General features: G+C 42.0%; 1 protein-coding gene across 1 annotated transcript in view; it reads left to right on the forward strand.

Annotated features, from left to right (window-relative positions):
* Nucleotides 1–27,515, forward strand: part of LIN9 (lin-9 DREAM MuvB core complex component) — a 2,964,607-nt gene extending 2,937,092 nt beyond the window's left edge. The window contains exon 15 of the mRNA XM_044059638.1: nt 24,406–27,515. Coding sequence (XP_043915573.1) covers nt 24,406–24,511 — 106 coding nt within the window. The 3' untranslated portion in view covers nt 24,512–27,515. The remainder of the gene's footprint in view (nt 1–24,405) is intronic.
* The last annotated feature ends 415 nt before the right edge of the window (nt 27,516–27,930 follow it).

Consider the following 27,930-nt stretch of genomic DNA (forward strand, 5'->3'; position numbering starts at 1 on the left):
CATCACCCGGCCAAAGGGACAGCCTGCTTCAATGTCACAGATGGTTCCATTGGAACAAGATGTTGCTGGCGAGGCCTCCTAGGACAGCCCCCCCGAGGAAGTGCCCCGCAAGCATAAGTGCAAAAGGAGGCACGTGGACTCCCCTGAGTCCTTAACCGAGGACACAGACTTGGAGGAAGGGGAAGGCTCCCCAAGATCGCCCCCTGAGGATGTCTCCTTTGGAGACATCATGGAGATGCTGAGGATCAGAGGCGGGTGGTCTGCCCCCAAGTCTTCCTCTGACGAGTCCGTGTTTCTGGAGGCATTCAAGGCAGGCCCGTCTACCTCTTGGGTGTCCCCTCCGGCCAACCCCCTGGTGGACCTCATTACCACCAGGGCGTGGAAGGATCCGGACACTGTGGAGCCAATACCAAAACGCCCGGATAAAATACTTAGCCCCCCCCCCCAGACCAATCACACTGGAGTAAGGGGCCCCCCGTATATGCCATGTTGACGGTGGCAGCCACGAAGAGGGAATTGGCTCAGGAGAGCCCCTCAGTCCATCCACCGAGCAGAGAGTTCCGCTCGATGGACCGCTTAGGGAAGCGAGTTTTTAGTTCAGCGACCTTCTCGGTAAGGTCTCTGAACTATATGGCACATGTCATCAGGATGCAGCGGGATCTTATCAAAGAATACGCTGCATCCCCCCCTGAGTCCATGTCGGAGGATGACAAGCAATTGTACTCCACCCGAATGGCCACTCTGAGATCAATTTCAAACACTTCTTTGCGGCTATTGTCCCACGCCACAGAGGGAGCCGCTAGGGCTAGCGGAGCAGGCCTAGTCATGAGACGTCAGGCCTGGCTCCGTCATTGTGACTTTGCGGAGCCCTTTAAAGCGTCCTTTGTGAATGCCCCTTTCGATGGTTCTGCCCTGTTTGGCAAAACAGTTCATGAGACACTTGTCCAGAGCGAGAAGGACGGGAAGACGTTGTCTGCCGTTGGAGTCCGCTTCTCTGCTCCCCAGCGGTCCTTTTCGAGGAACCAAAAGGGTCAGAAGAAGATGTGGTTCCGAAAATCACAACATTCCCAACCCGCTCCAGACAAACAGTCCTACCGTGGCAGAGGAGGACAGGGAGGATGCCACCCCAGGGGCAGAGGGGCTCCGAGAAACTTTGGGTCCAGAGAACCTTTCTCTGAGCGGCCCACGCAGCAGCCCTGAGGGGTTGCCTGGCTGCTCCAGTCTGGAGGCAGTCGGGGGGCGCTTCTCGAAACACCTAGCGGCATGGGAGTCCATCACGACAGACCGCTGGGTGCTTCGCATTATATCCAGAGGGTACAAAATACCGTTACTCCATGTCCCCAAATCCAAGAACCTCCCCGATGTACCACCCGATCAGAGGGAGGCCGCAGCTGCAGAAATTCAGCAGCTGCTAAGAAAAGGAGCCATCCAGCCCGTCCCCCAAGACCAGCTCGGATTAGGGTTCTACTCCAGGTTCTTTTTGGTGCCAAAAAAGACAGGGGACTTGAGACCGATCCTAGACCTTTCCCACTTGAACCTGTCAGTAACCAAGGAAAAATTACGAATGGTCACTCTTCAGTCTATTCTCCCCCTTTTAAGGGAGAACGATTGGATGTGCTCCATAGACCTCAAGGATGCGTACTACCACATTTTAATGGACAGATGATCCAGGAGGTTCCTTCGCTTCCGGCTGGGGCCAGTCACTACCAGTTCCAGGGTCCTTCCCTTTGGCCTCACCACAGCCCCCAGTGTGTTCACCAAGGTATTAGCAGTAATTGCGGCCCACCTGAGACTCCAGGGAATACAGGTCTTTCTGTACCTGGACGACTGGCTCCTGACCGCACCAACAAGGCATCTACTTTGCTCAGCCAGAGACCTCTTTCTCCGTCTAGCCCCACAGTTAGGCATTACTATCAACGTCGACAAATCCCTTCTGGCTCCAACGCAGGTCATAGAATTCATAAGTGCCAGAATAGACACCAGAGAGTTGCGAGCCTTCCTAACTCCCGAGAGAATCCGGAACTTACAACTCCATATGCGGGCTATCCTCCAATCAGAGACTTCACCAGCGGAATTGGTCCTGAGGGCACTAGGCTCCATGGCGGCAGAGATTACGCTCCTTCCATGCGCCTGTTTGAACATGCGGGTACTGCAATGGACTCTTCTAGTGCAATGGTCTTTTCTATCCCTCCCTCTCCACCATCCCATTGCTATCAGCAAGGCTTGCAGGAGGGCGCTACTATGGTGGCTCCAAGCCTCGAACTTTCATACGGGCCGTCCCTTCTAAACCTCTCGCCACGGTGACCATGGACGCTTCCTGCCTCGGGTGGGGGGGGGCATTATTCAGGCAGGACAGTCCAAGGCACGTGGAACGATACAGAGACCTCCCTGCATATCAACGTTCTGGAGATGAGAGCGGTGCTGTTTGCGTTGCAAGCACTTCAGGACCTCCTCCCCATAGGAACGATAGCAATTCAGTCGGACAACATGTCGGTGGTCTGGTGCATCAACAAACAGGGGGGAACCAGATCTTACCCACTATGCCGCAAAGCCATGAGAGTGTGGGAATGGGCGATCTCTTCCAACCGCTTTCTGATTGCAACGCACATTCCGGGGAGGACCAACATCCTAGCGGACAAGCTCAGTCGCACCCTTCTTACCCCGTACGAGTGGTCTCTCAATCCACTAGTAGCGAAGCAGATATTCGCAACATGGGGGCAACCCTGCTGCGATTTTTTTGTCTCTCCATCAAACACCAAATGCGGCAATTTCTTCGCTCTAATCCCCCCTCCAGGGGAAACTCCAAGAGACGCTCTGGTGCATGCTTGGCCACCCGGTCTACTCTATGCCTATCCTCCTCTACCACTAATGCTACAACTCTTACAGAAAGCCTCACGGTTGGGGAGCAGGATGATCCTCATTGCCCCATTCTGGCCTTGGCAAATTTGGTTCCCTTACCTGTGGTCTCACCTTGTGAATCACCCTTGGATTCTAGATCCCACTCCGGATCTCATCTCCCATCCATCGAACTTACCGACCCCAAACCTGGACAATCTGAAACTGACAGCTTGGTTGCTCCAGTTCCACTCCTAGTTAGGACTCCCAGTATCTCTTCACCAGTCAAAGCCATCCTCGTGGCAGCGCATAAGCCCTCCACCAGGAAAGTGTATCGCAGTAAATGGAAATGTTTTTGCATCTGGGCGGAGCATCATGATCTAGATCCCTTTACGGCTCCTCTTCCATCCATATTAGACTTCCTAACTGAACTCTTTCAGGAAGGCGCTAGTTGTTCAACTGTCAAAGTGCAATTGGCAGCCATATCACATTACCATGTGGGACATGATACAGGGCCTTTGATGTCGGCCAAGTTGTGTAAAACCTTTCTCAAAGGCACCTTTTTACTTAGACCCCCTGTAAAGGAAGCCGTGCCACCCTGGGATCTTGCACTAGTTCTTCAAGCCTTGACTGCTCCACCCTTTGAACCCGCTGCTTCAGTAGATCTCAAATTCTTGTCATGGAAAACAACATTCCTTGTAGCCATCACTTCAGCAAAAAGAGTGTCGGAGCTTCAAGCTCTCTCTGTGAAGCCTCCTTACTTGATCTTTCACCTGGATAGAGTGTACCTCAGGATCAATCCTTCTTTTCTTCCCGAAATAGCATCAGAAACCAACATAAATCAGTCCATAAATTTACCGGTTTTCTTCCCTAAATATCAGAATAAGGGAGAGTACAAGCCGCACTCATTAGATGTTCATAGGCAGCTTCGCTTTTTACTCATAGGACAGCTGGCCATAGACAATCCGACCAGCTGTTCGTTTCCTTTGCCAAATTTAACTTGGGGAAAGCTATCTCAAAAGTATCTTTATCACGCTGGATTTCTCAATGTATCCTATTGGCGTATCAAGCCTCGGGTAGACCCGCACCCGAAGGAGTTCGTGCTCATTCCACCCACTCCATTTCTACCTCTGCGGCCTTCAAGTCTAGAGTTCCATTGGATGATATTTGTTCTGCAGCCACTTGGGCTTCATCTCATACCTTTATTAACCACTACAAACTAGACGTGCTTTCTAGAGGGAGAGCATCCTTTGGCTCTGCGGTGCTTCGTAATATCCTTCCATGATGGCCACCCAAGGTGCTGGTAGCTGGGGACTCTGTCCCACAGGTTGCTGACAAATGAACTTCCTACTTCAGATTAAGAAGTTATGTACTCACCATAACGTTCCATCTGAGTAGGTAGTTTCATTTGTCTGCAACCATCCCCCCCTCCTTCCCCCTGGCCTTCTTCGGACTACCGATAGTTGGATACCATTTTGTTGGGTATATATATTGAAGGGCAAACTCGATCTGAGGTCATGGAGGGTTAGCAAGGGATTATGGGTGAAGGGAGGAGCTAGGAGCTCGGATCCAATAGCTTGAAACAAGTTGCCGGCTCGGATCCGATATCGGATCCAAGACCCACAGGTTGCAGACAAATGAAACTACCTACTCAGATGGAACGTTATGGTAAGTACATAACTTCTTATTTCAGCATGTCTGTCCATGGATCCTCTGTTTTTCAGTGCATTCTCATGTCAGAATATTTTTGAAAGGGGTTTTGCATAAGAGGCCTCCCAGAAATCGGTGGTCCCTCCTTAGGATCTTAATTTTACGATAGAGAAGCGAACACTTGCTCCAAGTCAACCAGCTAACATGGCCGATATGAGGTTCTTAACATAGAAAACAGTTTTACTGATTGTTCTGACCTCTACAAGAAGAGTATCTGAGTTGTAAGCTCTTATGGTTAGTCAGCCCTCTCATTTTTCACAGATACAAGGTTTCTTTGAGAACTAATTCTCCTTTTATGGCTAATATGCTATCTGAGTTTACTTTAAGCCAAACTGTTCATCTCCCTGTTTTCTTTCCTGAAACTAAAAAAGATGGGAAAATGCTGCAGTAGCCACTCCCCCCCCCCCCCAACATCTATCTTGTTTTTTGGTATGTTGTTTATGCCAGAGTGTGGACATTTATTTATTTATTTATTTTTTGTTCCTAGCATTTTTCTGTCACGGTTCAGCCTCCCTCCCTCTCTCTCTCTCTATTGACATGTAAGTTCTGATAGTCTTGGCATCCAAACCTATGTTTTAGTCATCTCAGCTCAAGCTGACTGACTGGGTGCTTGGAAGGTGCCCTGAAGCTTTGGAAGTTGACCGGCTGTTATATCTTTGGCAGGATATAACCCATATAGCTAAGGCTACTACAGCAGTGATCACTCAAGCATCTACTGTTATGGTAAGTTTACTTAAACAACTGTACTGTCTAAAGTAGGTATGAAGCTTTGACTGGTGCAGGAAGCATACCTCTCAGTTTCTTTGGTCAAGAATTCTGGAGGTAGCTAAAAATAATGGGGGAGCAAAAGTCTATAACATTACTCTAGTTCACCTAAAAAAATAAATTGTACAAGAAGTTTTGCATCTATGTACATTTTCAAAATGATAAGCATATGGAGCTCTGTATTACTGAATGTAATCCTTTGGGATTTTCCAGAAAAATTAAGATTGCTGTGAGAGACAGAACAAAATATGAGACTAAGTTGTGGAAAGTTGAGAATTATAACATAGGTGGTTACATCAGCGGTGTTGTCACTGATATGGGGGGAGAACATAATTATCAACCTTCATCTCCACAATGTGGAGCGCTTTCTCTCACAGTCTGGAACAAGTTGGCAAAATGTGGAGCACTTAACTTTTATTATGAAGTTGAAATCATAGCTATTAACTGTTTCTTCATAATTTAAAAGCATTCTTTTGATGAATTAGTATGATTCTGTATTATTCAGTATTGTTTACTTTGGCTATGTGTTTAAAAATCATTAACAGTGAATGTGTGCAGTTGAACTGGTATTCCTCCAAGTTGCCTGCAGGTAAATGTGCAGTATGAAAGAGAAATCGAGAAAATGTCACTTATTTTTGTCTGGGGACAAATTGTGTTGGCCAGTGCATACATACCTCTTTTGGGTAGTAGTAAAAAGAACAGTTAGCAAGTAATTGTTTTTCAGTTATAAGGCAGAGATTTCATCACAGAACATCTAGAGCTTCAGAGCATCTGAAAGCTTGACAAACCCCCCGTACTCTTGGTTGTCCCATGGATTTTGACATGGGCTTAGAAAATGTGATGACTCCATTTTCAAACTCAGTCCTGCTCATAGGTACACAGAAAAGGTCACCATAGTTCATGTGGGAACTGGGAACAGTGCGTTTATCGTTTTTAATTTTCCTCCCATTCAAGGCTTGTTACCTTGTTTGACCAGACTTACTCTATTTTTGTATCTCAGGTTAAGCATCCCTCCTGAATTACCAGCAGCCTACATATTTTTCCCACCCACCATATATACATCAATTTAAATTCCTATCCCAATCTACCTCAACTATCTCTGTTTGCTAGCACATCACACTCTATCCTCTTTTTCCCTTTTTGTGCTTAGCCCCCTGCTCTGGTGTCTGTCCCTGCAAAAATACAACTGGCCACTAGGTGGCACCCTTATTCTTTTTCCTGCTGCTACTTCTCTCTTCCCACTCTTATGCTTATCTTCTGCCCCCCTAAACCTTTCATATCTGTCCTTTAGCTGAAACTTTTTTTCCAGAACTGCTTTTTAGCCTAGCCTCTCTTACCTTACCTTGATTCTTCTGACTCTAGCTTTTCTACTTACTTTATTTCAATACACTAGCTGACTATCTAATACACCTTTTCTAACCTACTGACTTACCTGTTAGTTCTTCCCTTGCACTGATTGTTTCCTGCTGAACTCCACTCTCTTGTGTCTTCCCGCTCCGTTCGCCCTCCGGGCTCACTCCGCTCCCCTACCCTGCCCCCAATTCCCACCCGCCCCCAGGGTGTCTACCTATATACTCTCTTTACCACACCCCCCTCCACTCCTCAATTCTTTCCCAACCAACCACTCACTTCTTTCTAGCCACACCCTACATTTATACCTCCACACCCACTAGCTTTACATCTCCCCTTATTATCTCTAACGCTTTTCTCACAAAAACTAATCCTTCTCCTCCTCATACTACTTATACTTACTACTCTATCATTCACTAACCTCACCCTTCACTAATATCCTTAACCTACTAGGTACAAACCTTCCCCTATCATCTATAGCCTTTCTCACCTAAAGCAGTCCTTTTCCTCATCTCTCTACCTATAATTTTTTCCCTCCTCTCTCAACATGCCTAACCTACACCACTGTCTACTACTAATGTCATTGTTCACTTCTCTTACCACTACCTATTTCCTTACCTCCTATGAACAACCCCTTCTCAAAACTCTTTTCATACCATCCAAATACACTACTACATCACTTCTGTTTCATGCACAAACTTTAATAATTCCACATATAACCATAGCTACATCCAAGCCAAATATCACCGACTTTTTCATATAAAACACTCAATTCCTAACACTCGAAAATTATATGACTTTAATCCTAAACTTAGCCGGTATCATAACTTCACTTTGATCCACTCCCTTAAGGATGGAGACATTCATCCAAACCCAGGCCCAAAGTTTCACTCATCCTTCTCTAATAGTATTGAATCTAATTCTATCCCATTACTATCAGCTCAATCCTCAAAAACACTCAAAATTGCCCATCTTAATATACGTAGCATCTGCAACAAAATTACTCAAGTTCATGCTCTCCTAGATGTCCACCGCTTTGACATCCTTTGTTTAACTGAAACGTGGCTTAAACCAACAATAAAAGATACGGAAATTATTCCCCCAGGTTACAATATTATTCGAAAAGACCGCATCAAGAAAAAAGGTGGAGCGGTTGCTATTCTCTACAAGGCAGGATTACAAATCAGTAAAATAAACCACAAACCACATTCTGATGACAATACAGAAATAATTATTTCAAAACTACAACTAAACAACCAGAAATCAGTTAACATCATCTGTACTTATTTCCCACCAGGTAACAATCAAGATAAACTAGAAGACCTATTAAGTTTCCTTTCTCTAAATTATCCACAAGAAACAATACTACTAGGAGACGTTAACACCAACTGGAATTTATGTAACAATAGCAACCCATCCTCTCTGATCAATTTGAATGGTTTCTCACAACTCATTAATTCCACAACTAGAATAAACAAATCCAATAACAAAGAAAGCATTCTGGACTGGATATTAATAAATGGTCCAAAACAAAACTATACAACAGGAACCCTACCAGATGACCTTAGTGATCACTCTCTAATATATATAATAAGACATAAAACAAATGTTAACATTTCTCCCCCTGTTATAACTATACGCAGTAAAAAAACACTTTGACCAGAAAATGTTCCTAACCGAACTTAAACATTGCAAATGGGAACCCCTTAAGTCCCTTCCAATAAATGAAGCAGTATCCTACTGCAACAAGACTTTCCTAACAATCCTAGATCATCATGCTCCAATTCGTACCATAAGAGTGAAAAATAAACCAGCAGTATGGCTCACAAGTGAGACCAAAAAGCTAATCCTTTCCAGGAACAAATCCTGGACCAAATGGCGTACCACTAAACTCATAACTGATCAGCAAAATTTTAGACAACAACGAAATATGACTAAAAAAGCAATCTTACAGGACAAAAAAAACTTTTATATCCAACTTCAACAATCTTCCCTCCAAAAACCACAGAAGTTCTGGACCTCTATTAACAGACTAATATCCCCAGGTAAAGTAGTAACACCAACTCCACTTGGCAGCAACTCTGATGACCCTACAAAAACAGGAAATGTGTTTAATACCTTCTTTACCACAGCTGTACAAAACTTAGCAAATCAACAATATCCTGACACTGCCAACCTGCCCTGCCCCCACCCCCCCTCCTTTCCACCTAGAACCAATACCCACCTCCTTCATCTCCTCCTTACTTCAAAAACTTAAACCTTCGACCCCCTCAGCTGACAAATTACCAGGGGAATACCTACAACTAGGAGCCTCAGCCATTGCCTACCCAATCTCTATATTGATTAACAGAACTATTAAGGAATGCACTATTCCATCAATCTGGAAAATCTCACATATTATTCCCCTTCACAAAGGTGGCGACTCTACTGAATACTCAAACTACCGTCCCATAGCTCTTCTGTCTCCTCTTGCTAAAATAATGGAGAAATGTATCCACAAACAATTAATTACCCACCTACTCCACCACAATCTCTTAGCGTACTGTCAACATGGCTTTCGTCCTTACTACAGTACTACCACAGCCCTACTTTCTTTTACCAACTGTATCAACACAAATCGAAACAATAATTTCCTGTCATCAGCACTCTTTGTAGATCTTTCTAAAGCCTTTGATATTGTCAACCATAAACTTCTACTCCACCTTCTAAAGTCCCTATCACTTGATAAATCCGCCTTGAATTGGTTCACATCCTACCTGGATAATCGTAAACAAGCAGTTCTCTGGCAGAATCATCTTTCTGAACTTCTACCTACTTCCCTAGGTGTCCCACAGGGCTCTATCTTAGGCCCACTTTTATTCTCCATTTTCATCAATGACCATCATCTCTATCCCTTCTCTACCTGCATTCAATACGCCGACTCCACAATTATTTGCTCAGCAAAATCCCAAACTGACCTACATTCTCTCACACAAAAATCCTTCACCACAATAGAAAAATGGTTCTCTAACCATTGTCTTCTCCTCAACCCTAAAAACCAAATTATTGCTGTTTACACCCTCACACACATCTCCCCCTCTTCATTTTACACTTCAATCCAACAATGGTACCATAATTTCTCCTGACACCACCACCAAACTCCTAGGAATCACAATAGATAATCAACTTAAATTTAACGCTCACATTAACACTATAATAAAATCTACCAACAAAAACTCGGATCTCTATATAGAATTAAACAATTTCTATCATCACTAGCCAGATCTACAATAGCAAGAACTCACTTACTCTCTACCCTATTATATGCCTCCCCCATCTAAACTAACCTGTCCCAATATAATCATAACAAACTAGCTAAATCTTATAATAACATTGCCAGATTCGCCACTAACTCACCTTATAGGACTCATCACTGTCAAAACCTAAAACAACTAGGCTGGCTTGAATTACCTCACCTCCTACAACTTAACCAACTTATTATTGCCCATAAAGTCCTTTATCAACCTAACAATACCCCAACTCTCTCTACCCTCATAATGCCATACCATAACCTGAAAAAGTTACGCTCAACTAAAAAAATGCAGATGCAAACTTCTTTATCTAATAATTCGGCAGGAGACTCTCTTTTCTCTAACTTTGTTGGTAAAATATGGAACCTCCTACCAATTGACCTAACAGCTCTTACATCTCTCCCATTATTCAAAACTAACCTTAAACATTTCCTCTCCAACCACTGGTTATGCTCTTGCAATAACCCTGACTAATCTGCTTCCTCATTTCATTGTCCTCTGCTCTACCATGTCTCCCTCAAATTTTTCTCTGTTAAAGTTTATCCTTATATCATAATTACTCACTGACCTTTCTACTCTGTCCAGCTCTACCTATCCCATCTAACCACCTATCCTGTTTTCCAAATCCTGTCTTATCCTGTAGATGTCCTTAGTAACCTTATATCCCCATCTTTTCTCGATTTACTTACTTATTGTTTTTTTGTGGGGAAAATAGTCAAATCATTTTTTTTACTATGAACAAATCTTGTTCTTGTGACATTTTGCTATACATTTTTGTATTGTTATTTTTAAATTACTTGTAACATTAAATGTTTTGAAAACTCGGAGCTTTTCTCCTCGGGCCTCCACTGAAAATGGACATGTATCCAGTTGGACTAGCCCGGTTAACAAATGTAAAATAAATAAAATAAAAAAAATTTGCACAGGTCATCATTGAAATTTGTCTAGAGGCAGTTGTTTACTGTCTTGGTACAACACATTGGAATGCATTACATTGATCGTTATTTGCTCACTTTCCTCACAATCAAGCACTAGATGATGTTCATCGTGTTTCACTGTTGCAGTCATTACACTTGGGTTATCCTGCTGGCAGGCTACCCGCAGTCGGCCTGAATTCCAAAGTCCTGGTCTGGCGTCGGTTGCTGTCGCTTCTTCCCTGACGTCAGTGCGCCAGGGTATATAAGATGCAGCCGACGCCATTTTCTTCAGTCTTTCTTGCCACGCGGTGCCCGAAGCAAAATCAGTTCGCAAGTGCCGGTCGGCCAACTCCTGAGATTTTCCAAATTGAATTTCAGATCCGAAGTCTTCAGTAAAGCTAAGTACCCCATTGGGGAAACTTTTTCTTGCTCCAGACCGATGTCAGAAAAAGTTAACAATTGTATTTCTTGTGGGAAGCAAATACCTCATAAGAATTTTCATTCTTACAGTATTCCTTGCCTAGGCCCTGACCACGACGTTGCTAGTTGTCGGTTTTGTTCTAGATTTAACCAACGCACTATTAAGCATCGGTATGATTTTGTTTTTCATTACTTTGGCCGAAGGTTTAACTATATAATGCCATCGGAACAGCCGACGACCGGAGTTCATAAAAAGCGCAAGGAAAAAGAAAAGGGCAGGCATCCGAGGTCCAAAACCGATGACGAAGCCTCTTCTAGGCCAATCACCGGTTTGCCGGTTCTCAGTGAGGCGCTTTCGCAGCCCCTGACACCCGCTACCTCAGAGCCACAGGCCGCCTCTAACTCCCACGTGGAGACAACTAGGCCTCTGGATACTCAAGGTATTGGGCCTTCGGAAACGAATCCCTCAGATGAGTCCGGAGCCGCTGAGCAGGCATCGGCTTCTGAAGGTGTTTTCAGACCTACACAGGTTTATATCAAGCCAACATCAGCATCCAAGACAAAGACTAAAACCGCTTTAAAGACAAGGAAACAAGTACAGCATTCTCCAGGACAGACTTCCATGCCTAAGAAACAGATGCTCAAAATGGCCGAAGACCTAATTACTTTGATCAGGGGTTCACATCCCCCTCCTGATAAGAGGCCTAGGCAAGACACTGAATATGATTCCTCTGATCAGGTTTCCATTTCCTCTGACTCTTCTTCAGAACAGGGATACTCTATTCCTCCCTATGAGGATTCTGATGCTGAAGAATCTATTCCTTCAACTTCTCCTCCTGAGGAGTATTCCTTTGGAGAAACCCTGCATACCATGAGGGAGCATTTCCACTGGGAGAGCCAAGATTACTCAGAATCTAAGAAAAGGCTCAGAGACTTTCTTGTACTACCTCAGCACAGACCTCTTGCTATTCCACCTGTTCTAGACATTGTAGATGATGTATTTTCAGAGTCCGGACTGTCTCCCGACTCTTTACCTCCTGCACCTCTTAAGCCAGACAGATAATACAGGGTTCCAGATTCTCATAAATTTCTATATAAAAACCCTGCTGCTGACCCAGAAACTATATCTGAGGGTCCCAAAGGGGTCAAGGCCTCTACTGCAAAAAAAAACAGTCCCCTCAGATAGAGATTCAAGGGCACTGGACAGATGGGGGAAAAAAGTTTACACTTCTGCTACCTTGGCTGTAAGGGCTTTAAATTGTCAGTTTCATATGCTTAAATATCAGCAATACTTAATGTCTCTGCTAAAACAGAAAATGTTGACAAATTCTGAATGTTCTGAGAGCAAGGAATTGCAGGATTTATTGCATGCAGCTGAACAAGTGGGAAAGCATACTTTGCAATGTGGTTTTGATTCACTGGAGGCCTCTTGCAGGGCCGCTGTTACAGGTTCTGTCATTAGAAGGCATGCTTGGTTAAAGGAACAGACTCTGCCTAATCATGTTAAAGCAAAATTATCGGATGCTCCACCCTGGACATCCTCACCCCTCCACCTCCCCCAGTCAAAGAAACCATAGTCAAAAACCTTTCCAAATCAAACTTCAAACTACTTGCATCCGGAGTGGAAAGCTTCACTATTCCCTTGCAGAAGGATAATGATATCCAGGATGCGGAATCCTACACCAAGGCACTTTATATACATTTTCAGGATTGCATGGACTGTGCTATCCCAAATAAAACCAAGACTCCTTCCTCAAGCAAGAAGAAACCAGTCTGGTGGACCCCGGCCATAAGCAAACTTTACAATAAAAGGAGGAGACTTATACAAAAAAAGGCCAAATCTCAAGTAGAAAAATCATCCCTGATCAGCATTAGTAAGAAATTGAGGGCCCTCATCAAGTCAACTAAAGCTAATTTTGAAAAGAAAGTTGCCAAGGATAACCATAAGGCCTTTTATGGCTACATCAAAAACCTAAATGGCAACACTCAGGTCTTTTCTGAGCTAGTACAAAATGTGACAAAATACACTGACCCTTCTGACATTGCCAACATCTTGACTAACAGGTTCAGTGCAAATCCCCCCCCACCACCACCACCTACAGGGCCTATTACCATTCCAGGGGATTGTGCAAGTCCAATTATTACTGATACGTTGGTTAATAAGGCTCTATCTAAAGCTAAAAACACTGCCTCCATGGGACCAGATGGTGTCCCAGGCTGTCATACGCGAGCTCCAAAAGGAATTAATCCAGCATCTTAATACCCTGTTCAGTCTCAGCCTCTCCACAGGATATGTGCCCATAGAATGGCGCTTGGCAACGGTGGTCCCGCTACACAAGGGTGGGGCCACAACTGACCCTGGGAACTACCGACCAATAAGCCTGACCAGTCTGATCTGTAAGGCTATGGAGAGTGAATCATTATGGAACTCATAAATGGAGAGATTGGGAACCTCCAGTCGCTGGACCCCACACAGTTCGGCTTCGTCAAGGGAAGATCATGCCTCCTGAACCTGGTGGATTTCTTTGAGACAGTTACTCAGGCTATAGATAAGGGAAAGTAGGTACACACTGCTTACCTTGACCTTGCTAAAGCATTTGACACCATTCCCCATTCAGGTATTATTGATAAGCTCACCAGCCTGGGCATAAACCCTTACATCACAAGATGGATCACAAACTGGCTCTCAGACAGATCCCATAAAGTAAGAGTAGCGGGATCTATGTCTGAATCCAGACCAGTAACGAGTGGTGTGCCTCAGGGCTCTGTCCTGGGGCCCCTCCTGTTTGGCATATACTTCTCAGAAGTACAGGCAAGCACGGAAGGGCTGTGGCTGACTAAGTTTGCGGACGACTGCAAATTGGGTGCTATAATAGAGTCTCCGGCCAACATGGAGATCCTTCAGAAGGGCCTAAATGAGACTGATGCATGGTGTCAAAGCCATGGTCTCAAGCTAAATGCAAATAAATGCGTAGTAATCCCCTTTGGAAAAAAGAGTACCTGCAAACTACAACATAGGAGGTAATCCCCTGAAATCTGAAGAAGAAATAAGGGATCTAGGGACCCAAGTAAATAGTCAGCTTTCCTTTGATAACCATGTTGCTAAAGTGGTTAGAAAATCCTTCTATGTGACCTATCTGATCACGAAAGGGTTCGCATCAAGATCCAAGGATGTAATGGTGCCCCTCTACTCTTCCCTCATCAGACCCATTACTGAGTACAATGCACCAATTGGAATGTACCTGGTTAGACATCTCCAGCAGCTGGAGAGACCACAGAGGTTCCTAACCAAGAGGATTACTGGCCTCAAACAGTTGCCCTATGCAGCACGATTGAAAAAAGGTAAGACTGTTCTCAGTTGCATACCGCTTTCTCAGAGGAGATCTCTGTCTAACGTACAGAGCCATGTCCAACCCAGAATTGTTAAACATGCTCCATCTTATCAAAACCAAATCTACTCAAGCTACACTCTCTAGGGATATAAACCTCAACACAACAATGAATAGAACATGCCGGAGGGATAGATTCCCTTCGCAGAGACTTCCCTTACTATGGAACAGGGTCCCGATCTACATAAGACAGAGCCCCTCACTATCACTCTTCAAGAGGAACCTTGATGAGTGGATGGGTAACAGAAAGTTCACACCGGGGATCACACCAACAGCACTACTAGATAGGGGCCAAGGGTACTAACTGCTAGTACAAGGGTCTAGGGAACTACTAAAGGGGCAGTGAATACCGCACAACGTGTCTGGGCTAATATATGCCTTCGGGCAGATAGCCTAGTACCAACCTATGAACCTATTACAGCATGATACTTTGTTTGGTGTTAAGGCAGAAGAGGTGTTGAAGAAAATGGAGGATAAAGCTAAATCTATGCAGACAGTAAAGGATTTATTGCAGGTACAGTCACCCAGATTTAGCAAGAACTGGCCTTCTAAGAATTGGTCCTTTCCCATGTCAGACAGGCCACAAAAAGGCAGATACAGTCACCCTAGAGGCAGACAACAGCCCCAGGGCTCATACAGGCCCAAACAATGGGGTGCTTCTACCTCCAAAAGCGGAGAAGACAAATCGCAGCCATATAGGAAACAGTCCCAATGACTTCCCTCTGCCAATGCCAAGCATTTATCTTTCGGCAGCACCCTTAGGGGGAAAGCTAGCACTTTTTTCACAAAATTGGCACATGATCACCCAGGACAAATGAGTCTTAAATATAGTCTCTCAGGGCTACAGGTTCCACTTTCACATCCTTCCAAAGGCAAAAGGTATGCCAGACCTGCCACACAATCAATGGGAAGAGACACAAAACAAGTTTCATCTCGTGGACATGAGGGCTATTCAGCCAGTGCCACAACAAGAGCAGGGACAAGGATTTTACTCAAGACTTTTCTTAGTACCAAGAAGGGACAAAGCATGGAGACCAATTCTGGACCTCTCTATTCTAAATACTTTTCTGGACGTTACAACATTCAAAATGTTGACTCTGCAGCAGCTTCTGCCCATGCTGGGCAAGAAAGCTTGGCTTGTAACTTTGGACCTCAAAGAGGCATACCTGCATGTCACAATCAGACAATCTTGCAGAAGATACCTCAGATTCATAGCTGGCTCAATGCACTACCAATTCTCTGCACTGCCCTTTGGCTTATCTACTGCGCCCAGGGTCTTCACAAAATGCCTGGCACCAGTAGTTGCATTTTGCAGACAAAGAGGAATTCAAATATATCCCTACTTGAACAACTGCCTTATTCAAGCAGAGACCAAAGACATTCTACTAAAGCATCTGGAGTTTGTAAAAAGATTACTAATTTGCCTAATGTACACAGTAAATGAAAAGAAATCAAAACTAGTACCCTCTCAAGAGATAATATTCCTGGGTGCAAGCTTAAATACAACTGCCCAGATGGCTTATCTCACACCAGACAAACAAAGGCAACTGACGTCTTACTTCGAAAGCATGGCAACAAAGACCCAGTTATCTGCAAAAAAAATTCTGCAGGCTCTGGGCTACATGGCATCCTGCATTCTGCTAATTCCATATGCAAGACTGCATATGAGGAAACTACAATGGTATCTAAAAAGTGTTTGGACTCAACATTGCCACAGCCTGGAATCATTAATTTCACTCATTCCCTGCCTACAACAGGAGTTTCGATGGTGGGCACAGGCCTGTCACCACAACAAGGGACAGCCATTCACTTTACCCACAGCCAGGCAAACACTAACAACAGATGCATCAGATTATGCCTGGGGGGCCCACATGGCAGGAAAATGTATTCAGGGCACATGGCCCGCAATCCAAATGCATCTTCACATCAATCAAAAAGAGATGCTAGCTGTACAAAATGCCCTGACAGCCTTCAAGGACCTACTTCATCCAGGACAGCTGCTGATAAAGACAGAAACACCACAGTCATGTGGTACATAAACAAGCAAGGGGGCACACATTCCTACCCTCTCTGCAGACAAGCCATGATTTTGTGGAGCACAGCACTGACTTACCAAGTATACCTGCAAGCACAATTCCTGCCAGGAAAAACAAATGCAACTAGACCAACAAATCTTCAACATGATAACAAGGAAATGGGGATACCCAGACATGGATCTTTTTGCCTCCCCTCACAACTGCCAACTTCAGAGTTTCTGCACAAGGACTTATCACAAACAAGCATGGAAAGTGGATGCTTTGTCATTCAGCTGGAACAACCTTACAGTATATGCCTTTCCTCCACTGCCTCTCTTCCCCAAGGTACTCCTAAAGGTCAGACAAGAGAAGCCACAAATGATACTGATTGCCCCAGATTGGCCATGCCAACACTGGTACCCAGTCCTAAGGAGCTTGTCTCAAGGCCCAGCCTGGACATTGCCTCAAATTCCTCATTTACTGACCCAACAAAACAATCAGATCCTGCACAGCCAACTCAGAACCCTAAATCTAGCTGCATGGCGGATAGTGTAACCATTCAGAATACACCTCTCTCTAAAGCGGTTATGGATGCTATTTTGGAGGCCAGGAGGCCCAGCACCAGAAAATCTTATATAGAAAAATGGAAGAGATTCTGTGCTTGGAACCAGGCACAAGGAATTGACACGCTTCTTCCAAATATTCCTCAGATTTTACAATATCTAACTGAGATGCTGGACAAAGGCCTATCCTTCTCATCAATTAAGATCCATGCGTCTGCCATTTCAGCTCATTACAATACAGACCCACCTATTTTTTCACATCCATTGCTTAGGCAGTACCTCAGGGGGGCCAAAAACATAAGACCTCCAAGGAGAGCACCAATACCTGCATGGGACCACAATTTTGTCTTGGAAAAACTCACAGTCTCCTTTTGAGCCAGCCAATACAGCTGAGATAAAATTCTTATAATGGAAAACAGCTCTGCTCCTAGCAATAACTTCAGCAAGAAGAGTCTAAGAGTTACAGGCATTAATGGCTGTGGAACCTTTTATTATCTTCCATCTGGACAGGGTTTCTCTAAGGACAAACCCAACATTTATGCCTAAGGTAGTGTCCAGTGTGGCTCTTAATCAAACCATTCATTTGCCTACTTTTTACCCAAATCCACAGAAAAAAGGGGAGAGACTTCTGCATTCTTTGGACATACACAGACAGCTACGCTTCTACTTGGACAAAACTAAAGCTTTCAGAAAGACTGAGCAACTTTTAGTGACATATGCTGCAGGATCACAAGGAAAGGCTACCTCAAAGCAGACTGTTTCAAAATGGATATGACACTGCATTCGTTTCTGCTATTCACAACATGGCAAATCAGTGCCTAAGAGTATTAAACCACATTCTACCAGGGCAGCAGCCACCTCAGCAGCCTTCCTCAGAGGAGTACCAACCAAGGATATTTTGGAGGCTGCAACTTGGACTTCAGTGCACACTTTTACTAAGCACTACCACTTACCTCTTTACTCTAAATCCAGAGCAGGCTTTGCCACTGCAGTTCTGCAGGGCCTCATAGCCACTCCTAATTCTATTTAGACCCAGCCGCCCAACCTCAGCTTTGGGATTCAACCCAAGTGTAATGACTGCAACAGTGAAACATGATGAACATAGTACAGTTGTGTACCTACCATAAATGTAGATGTTCGAGTGTATTCACTGTTGCAGTCCAGGTTACCCACCCACCATCCCCCTTTCTTTGCTGGGACTTATCTGTACTTCTCTATTCTGTACAACCTATGTGGTGTATTTGCTTGTAGATGAAGGTAATGTTTATTTTAGTGCATGCTTTTATAAGCAATGTTTTTTAGCCTACCCTTTTGGGAGCACCTGACATCTGGGGCAAGAAAAACTGAAGAAAATGGCGTCGGCTGCATCTTATATACCCCTGGCGCACTGACGTCAGGGAAGAGGCGACAGCAACCGATGCTGGACCAGGACTTTGGAATTCAGGCCGACTGCGGGTAGCCTGCCAGCAGGATAACCAAGTGTAATGACTGCAACAGTGAATACACTCAAACATCTACATTTATGGTAGGTACACAACTGTACTTTTACAGATAGGTGGCTTTTGGAGGTAAGGGTAACAAAGCACTGTGTGTGTATATATATATATATATATATATATATATATATATATATATATATATATATACATTCGGCATCAACAAGTTGAAATGCATTACTTTGGTCATTTGTTTTTTTTTGTTCCTTTCAGCCCAGTCTGATATGAGACTTGGAAGGTGGCTGCTTTTGGGGGTATGGGTGAGGAAGCATTGTGTGTGTGTGTGTGTGTGTGTGTGTGTGTGTGTGTGTGTGTGTGTGTGTGTGTGTGTGTAAAAGCAACAGCTTGAGATATGACTGTAGCCATTTTTTCCAGTTTCATTCTAGTCTAGTACCAGAGAGCTACACAGACGGTGACTTTTTTGGGGGAAGGGATGCTATTCCTAAGTATGGTTCATGTATCCTGAATTAGCATTTGTCTTCTCATTGTTTTGTAGGCTTATAGATAAGGACTAGGCAAATCAGTTTCAAACTATTACATGCCTACCCAAAACCAGAGTCACCAAGGTGATAATCAAACCCATGTGTCTGTGAGGTAACACCTTATCCATTACACCAGCCCTAAGAACTGCTATTTTGCCAGCTGTGAACATTAAACCTTTAACTCAACAAAATAAACATGATTGCACAGATTTAAATATCATTATAAATGACAGGTGGTAGGAAGCAGATTAAGGAAAGGTATTTTTTTTTTTTTGGGGGGGGGGTAGGTATGAGGACATTTTATTTCACAGAGAAGGTGTTGGTGACCTGAGATGCATTACTGATACAGGTGTTAGTGTGCTGATTCAAAGAACCTGTCAAATTAGCAAAAGGAAACTGTAGCTACATAAATATTTGCAGTGTTTCAGTCCAAATGTTATCATTTTACTGGTCAGCAAACTAGAATAATTGAAGGCTAGATATAGTTTTGGCCTTTGTGTCTTTTCTTACCATTTTATTGCTCCATGCAGTTGACTATCAGCTGACCCAGGACCTTTTCTCATCTGCAGGATCTACAGAACCTCTTTGTGCACTGCCCTTAGCTATCTCTGACCCATGCACAGGGTTAGCGAGACGATAGAGGTAACTATGGCCATGTCATACTGTAGTGCTGCCAAGGAATGTTTTCCTTTAATTCCCTTCAACCTGCACGTGTTAGAAAGCTGAAATCTGGGCAGCATTTCTAGGCAGTATGGTTTCTAAGCTATTCAAAGATATTTGCGAAGACTTAAGTGAATGTAAGCTTGGATTATTGCGAGTTATAGTTTACTGTAATGCAGTGTTTGTGTAAAAACTTTTAATGTATTGATTATTATTTTTTTAAGGAATATTTGCAGAACATTATTGCTGCTTGTTTTCATTAGTATGTACAGTTCACTGCAGATTTAAATTTGCTTATTTTGTAGTAAGATTTTTCAGGAAATGCTCAGAAATCTAAGGGTATATGTGAATTGCTAGAGATGTTGCAGCTCAGGTGTGAGGTGTGAATGAGATACCATTGGAGGTAGTGGTGGTAAGTAACCCGGTATGAATTTCAGTTGCACTGTATCAATAATAATGAAAAATTAGTCTTTATGCAATATGCACTGCAGAAGCGTTAGCCTTACATTTGCATTGTATATAGCACTGCCCAGAGTTGCAGACTGTATGTATAGTTTCCACCTAAACTGAAGCTGTACAACCCAGTTTGAATTAAATGCCTTAGTACCTTCAATCTTTATTGGGTTTGCCATTTCAGTCCATGCATCAAATTAGGCAAATGTCCTTAGTATATAATCATAACTGGAAGACATGCATAATTACTGGCTGTCATCCTTTGTCTAAATTTGATTGTAGTAATAATAGTTCAAGTGGTCTTTTATAGTTGAAATGTTTTGAAGTGGTAAGTGGTAAGTCCTGGGTCCCCTCCTGTTTGGCATATACTTCTCAGAAGTACATGCAAGCACGGAAGGACTGTGGCTGACTAAGTTTGCAGACGACTGCAAACTGGGTGCTATAATAGAGTCTCCGGCCGACATGGAGATCCTCCAGAAGGGCCTAAATGAGACTGATGCATGGTGTCAAAGCCATGGTCTCAAGCTAAATGCAAAGTAATCCCCTTTGGAAAAAACAGAGTACCCGCAAACTACAACATAGTAATCCCCTGAAATCTGAAGAAGAAATAAGGGATCTAGGGACCCAAGTAGATAGTCAGCTTTCCTTTGATAACCATGCTGCCAAAGTGGTTAGAAAATCCTTCTATGTAACCCATCTGATCACAAAAGGGTTCACATCAAGATCTAAGGATGTAATGGTGCACCTCTACTCTTCCTTCATCAGACCCATTATTGAGTACAATGCACCAATTGGAATGTACCTGGATAGACATCTCCAGCAGCTGGAGAGACCACAGAGGTACCTAACCAAGAGGATTACTGGCCTCAAACAGTTGCCCTATGCAGCACGATTGAAAAAGCTAAGACTGTTCTCTGTTGCATACCGCTTTCTCAGAGGCGATCTGTCTAACGTACAGAGCCATGTCCAACCCAGAATTGTTGAACATGCTGCATCTTAGCAAAACCAAATCTACTCGAGCTACACGCTCTAGGGATATAAACCTCAACACAACAATGAATAGAACATGCTGGAGGGATAGATTCCCTTCGCAGAGACTTCCCTTACTATGGAACAGGGTCCCGATCTACATAAGACAGAGCCCCTCACTATCACTCTTCAAGAGGAACCTTGATGAGTAGATGGGTAACAGAAAGTTCACACCGGGGATCACACCAACAGCACTACTAGATAGGGGCCAATGGTACTAGCTGCTAGTACAAGGGTCTAGGGAACTACTAAAGGGGCGGTGAATACCACACAACGTGGCTGGGATAATATATGCCTTTGGGCAGATAGCCCAGTACCAACCTATGAACCTATAATTCTGTTAATGCTTAGTATGGTTTATTTAATTTCTTTCTTGAAAAAAAATATTTTTTTAACAAACACTCAAATGCTGCTTTATCAAATGATAAATATAATCAGTCAGGTAGGTGAATGGAATTAGGAAGAGTAATTCAAAAGATGGTTTATTTATGGCTGGTCCTAAAAAAATATGGTGGGAGGACCATGGATTGAAAACAGCCTGGGTCCAGTATACATTTAATCTCACACTGATCAGGATATTTCATGCAAAGGTTAAAGTTACAGTTACAATACATGCAAGTCTTTTTGCACAAAGCTCTAAAAAGACAGCACAGAGAATGAAAAGCATCTGTTTATTCGCCAGGTACCTTTTATTTATTTTATTTATTTGCAGTCAGTTCAGAGGATTAAGGCTGTATGAGCTGTTAACAAGCAGCTTCCTGTAGTCCAGGATTTGATTACCTAAGCCTTTATTTGCCTACTGTGCAACTCTGAGCAAGTCACTTAACCAGACAGCACTCTTTGAAACCTGGGGAAAAAATAGATTATGCACTTCAATGGGTCCTATTCCTTATGACTGATAACTACCTTTGAACCTGTTTTCCACTTCCCATGTATTTTTCATTTTATATTCATATTTGTAAAATATGTATACAATATGCATGCATATGTTTCTGTATGTTTATCTGGGGTGGCATACTAGCACAGTGAGTAGCGTTGTCTTCTAGTCGTTCTTTCGTTTTAATCTTGGCTATGGTGCAGAGTCCGCATGTCCTCCCTTTGTGCAAGTGAATTTTTTCTCGGCACTCTGATTTATTTCCACATCCCAAAGACATGCAGTTACATGGATTAGTGACTTCTAATGTGGCTGTAGGGTGTGTGTGTGTGTGTGTGTGTGATACAGAAGTAAGACCTAGCAATCTGAATCGATTCCATATTTACCTAGTAAGCACAGTGGATATAACATTGGCCGTTTGTGAGATTGCTGTAGAAATTGCATACAGTTGAACAGTATTGGACTGGATGAGTACATATATATATCAGAATTATTTCTGAAGAAAGTTATTGCTTATTTTTGTTTTATACGGTGAAGTTTATAATCCTGGACAGCATTGTGTAAGGCATCTGTCGCATTGTTTTCTGCTATTTATTCATAGTATTAGGTTCCCTGATCTAGTAGTAGTTCCCCCAGCTGTGCCTTCATGGCGTAGACTTTTGAATAAAACTAGATGAGACTTCGCCTTCTAGACCAGCAGAGGTAGCAACTAAGTGACCTTTAATAATTGGAATGCAGTAGTTTCTTCAAGGTTGTCTGCTGCTATCCTTAGGCCTTTAGTGATGGTCACTTTTTTTTTTATAATTTTCTTTTTATTTTATAATCATAATTTATGTCCTTTAATGTTTCATGGTGTTACATTTATTGACATTAAATGTGAGTTTTGTGCCAGCTTAATATTTCTGTAGACCATCTTAGAAAACTTTGGCATGTTTTAGTGAAGAAATTGTATTCCACACTTTGCAGTTATCAACATATGTGGTTATCCCTGGCTGATTTCCAACTTTTATATCTGAGAAAAAATATCCAACAATGTGGCCCCAATACAAAGCATCATGGGACAGAAGTAATAAATCCGCTTGAGACTTTGTGTATGATTGTACAACATAAAGCTTTTCTAATGTTATGATGAGCAAGAAGGCTAGGTTGTGGAAAAATGCAGTACGATGCATTTTATGCAAAAAATGGAAGAGTTAACGGGCCATATTTTGGTTAGAGGACAGAACAGTTTTGGAATGTTGCTCTGACTGGATCTAGGTATCATATGGCAATAAAAGGAGCAAAATCATTTTCTGTGAGGAAGAGGGTATTATCCTATTAAGAATGGCCTAGATTAACAAGCAAATTTTAGGCTGTGTGATGCTTTTTTACAAATGCTTGGCATTCTGCTTCATCTCCAAGCTGAGGTGTCTTCTGTGTTATTTTGTTTAACTGCAACATAAGAATGTTTGGTGAAAGTTCCACAGCCATGTTATAGACACAAAAATGTACAAAATTTGTTCTAGTATGCTAAGTAAACTATAGTTATAACCGCTGTATATAACAAGCCAAGAAAACAGGCATGTGCATCTTTTTAAAGTGCAGTAAGGAGAAATTTTCTTTTGGTACAACAATGTAGTTGTGCATCTGCTAACACCACAACGGTTCTTATTTTATGGGTTATATCTAGCAAAGGGGTAAATTTAAACATTTGTGCATATGCATATTTTGAGTGCTGTGATTTTGAATTCTCTCCTATTAATTTTGATAGCCCTCTGCTATGATTTTGCAAGCTGAGAGGAATAGCAAGGGCTAAGTAAAATAAAGAGACCAAAATGTGCACATCTAAAAGGTTATTTGCTTACCTCTCAACTGTACCTGATTTTGTCTCAAAGATTTGCTCTGTTCTTCCTAATCCCTCTTAAAACATGTCTCTTTTAGGGATAAAAGGTGGTAGATTACACGTAATAATGACAATAATTACAGTTATAGGTTTGTTTTACTTCAAAAAGTGCATGCTAATTTACACACATTCTATTGCTCAGGTTAATAGCACTAATATTTTAAAAGTGTCTATTTTCTGGATGTGTCTCTGATTCTCTAAGTAAAAGTTTGACAGCTATGGTTATTAATTATGAAAGTTAAAAGTCAGACTAATCTGTTTTCTTGTTTTTGTAGCTGCTTTCAGAATAATGTAGAAATCCATGTTGCACATATTCAGAGTGGCCTAAGTCAGATGGGAAACTTGCACGCCTTTGCAGCTAATAATACCAACCGGGACTGAACAGAATTTTGAGCATGCCAGCTGAATTTTGCAGAGCCATGGACTACCTTGCCCACCTTTTTTTGACACCAGATTATCCTAACCTGCCTTTGGAATGTTGGAAGAAAACAAAAAAAAGACCAGCAATGTTTTTCTCTTTTTTAACAGCACTTCAAAAAATTGTGGCATTATTTTATGCTGTTCATTTCTTATTTATACAACACTATTTACTTTCTGGATACACCCATGTATGTAAATGTATTCTAAAAGTTTTATCTGTAAATAGACTTACATATGTAAAATATGAAGATGTATTGTTTCAGAATATGATGTACTTATGATATTGTTTGATGTAAACAGTCCTTTTAAGAGGAAGTATTATGAGATCCTGAGGGCAGGTAGTTATACAAAGCTAGATTGGGGCAAGGTTTCTCTGTAAGTCTGGTGTGTAGAAGTCTTATTGTCTTTTCAGGATTCTTGCACTGTAGGATACCTGTTTTTGGATTCTTAGCACATCGTCTCACTTTATTGCAATAGACAAGCTTATTGTGTCTCCATCTGAAATTTTCAGGAAGTGTCTAGGAGGACCAGAAAAGAGAGAGCATCTCAGATAAATTCCTTTTGTAACAAAAAGTGCTTTTCATCTTGTGTAGCAGTTTGATGAAAACATCTTTATACAGCTGGGTTGCTTGTCCTTCTGTGGCAGTATTTACAGTGTGTATGCAGATATTTTGCAAAGTTACTCTGAAGTTTTGCAAAAATGTAGTGAGCTGGTAAGCTGTATGAGAGAGCTGAATGTTAATATTCATTTCACACTCACAAAGTTCTAACAAGCATCCCTGAAGAGTGTGCATTAAACAGTATCAAGTGGGAGGAGATGTGTTTACATACTGGAATAGCACACTGATGAGATTATTTTCTGTGATTTGCATTTCACCTAATAACCACCCCAACACAATTTGGCTTATTAACATCTCTACATAACAGTAGGGTGTGTACAGTTTAGAATAAACCAGGAAAGGAACCTTTGAAACCTTATGATGTAGGACATCTCTATAGTAGTTATGCAAACAAACATCTTAAAAGTTATATGCTTGAAGGTTTATTATGGGGGAAATGTTATATGATTTGACAGATGTCAGAAATTAGTAGTAATCACAGAACTGCAGGTAAGCATTTGTAGTCCTGTTGTAGCTTCTGTCTGCTTGGTAGCAGCAGTGCTTTGTGGCCCAGCCACTGTGTAATATCAGTGTTGCATTTGTGGCTTTTGATATTACACTCACTCTACTTATGTAGCCACCTCCGTGGTTGTAACATCAAATGAAGCAAAGAGGGACATATCATTTGATGTTTTTTTATGTAGTTGCCCAAGAAACTAGTATAATCCTTACAACGAGTCTCTAATTATTTGCATTTGTTGTAATAAAAGTTAAAGTTCCCATCCATAAGTGGGAAGAAGTAGGGTAATCAGAATTTAGAGAAACAGAATAATGTGTAAAGAATATCAAATTTTCATTTCTTTAGTGTTCTCCACAGTGCTTTCCCTTTACTCAATTGTTAATCTGTCCTTTATTTCCCCGAACTGCTTTGAAAATGAGTCATTTAGCACAGTACTGAATTTAGAGGTTTTAGAAGCACTGGAGGGAATGCAGCATTGTACTTTGCCTGCAAGAGCTGACAGGGTTTGATGTTGGGTCAAGTGGATGAGCAAAGTAACTCTTCAGGGCAGTTTTATCTTAAGGCTGAACTTTGCAAGTCTCCAAAATTGATATATTGCACATAGTTGCAGAATTGCTAGTACGGGAACAGTTCATCAAGCATTAATTAGATGAGCCAGTCACACTGAATAAGCGAAGAACAATTATATTGTTCTTCAAGAGTAACTTTAGTATACACAGGTGGCAGCCTGACTGTTAACATCAACACCAAGGTTATTGCACTTTCAAGGGGAGGGTCTTTCTAGTTAGGGCCAGTTTCATGGACCTCTACACACTTGGCAGCAGTTATTTAAAGTTAATAACTTTAGAAACCTGTATGTTCAGAGTATGTCATCTTTGAATGCTGTTTTTTTTTTTATGCTGAATCACTGAAACTAGTCTTCAGTGAACTTCGGTTTTCACCAAGTCTGATTTCTCCCACTGCACACAATCTCCCAGGCACTTCAGGCAATAATTTTTTCAGGTAGCTTACGGGAATGCAATTGGTTTATTTATTTATTTATTTATTTGTAGTTAGCAGTCCTGAGAAGGTGCATTGTGCCATTTCTTTAATGTTCTTGTTGGTGCCAGGAGGGAAATAATGTTTAAGTAAATAGGATGTGATTGTAACTGGTTGATGCATACAAATTGAAGAGTGAGTAAGTTGAAAAATTTAAAAAGCTGTAACTGGGGTAGTGCCACTTCAGAAGTGAAAGCATATCATTCAGGGAGAAGCAACCTGAAATGGCAAGCAGAAGTTAAAAAAACATTGTATTTAATTATTTCCCCAAGCCATCCAGACAGTACTTGTAAAGGGCCTAGTGGTACTTCTATTGTTGCCCTGATATAAGGATACTTAGTTGAATTCTTCAATTAAATATGTATACAGATATCCAGACACTCCTCGAAGCATTTGGGAAACTGCGCCTGTCTTTTCCTAGAACGAGTTAGGGGATGTTGAGTAATAAGGAGAGCTGTGTATTGCAGAAAATTTTATATGTTTTGGAGAGTTAATCTTGTAAAAATTTGTATTGGATTTATTTAGTTAATGTAGAATATTGTAAAGCTGACTGTATTGCATTTCAGTTTTGGAGTTTTAGCGGGTGTCTTAGATTGATGCCTGAAGTGGAGTTTTTTATATTTGTGTAAAAATGTATACTGGGATTGTTTTCATTTTAAAAATTTTGTATATTTTCAAGAAGTGTTTATCTTTTATTGTTGTTAATGCCCCCATTGCAACTTGTTTCCTGCAGAGTTTATATTTACATGAACTTGTCTTCTGTTAATAAATCCATAACTTTTATTTGGCAATAAATTTTTAATGCTGATCAGATTGCCCAGGAGATGCTGTTTTATTTATTTTTTAACAAAGAAATTATTTATATTGCATAACATAAATATCTTTATTTACAAAATATGATTCTGACTTGTCCTTGTTACAACTAAATACCAGGGTTAGGCGTGGTCATAGGTTTATTTGTCAAGTTTATGACCTACCGAACTTCAAAAAGCTTCATTATTATAACTCTGTGTTGGTATTTATTAACCAGAGCAAGAGCACTGATCTTTGATGACCTATTTCAGGTTCAGCCCAAGACAAATTGAGACTAAAATTTAAAAAAAGGGCAGTATGTTAACAAAGTTGAGAGTAACATTTCTAAACTTAGTTCTAAGTACAGTAATGTATCTGCCATTGTTACTGTTAACTGATGCTTCTTTCTAGTATTAGTTTCCCTTATGTGA

Source organism: Protopterus annectens, chromosome 1.part2, assembly GCF_019279795.1.
Source record: "Protopterus annectens isolate FY-2018-M chromosome 1.part2, PAN1.0, whole genome shotgun sequence".
Taxonomy (NCBI): domain Eukaryota; kingdom Metazoa; phylum Chordata; order Ceratodontiformes; family Protopteridae; genus Protopterus; species Protopterus annectens.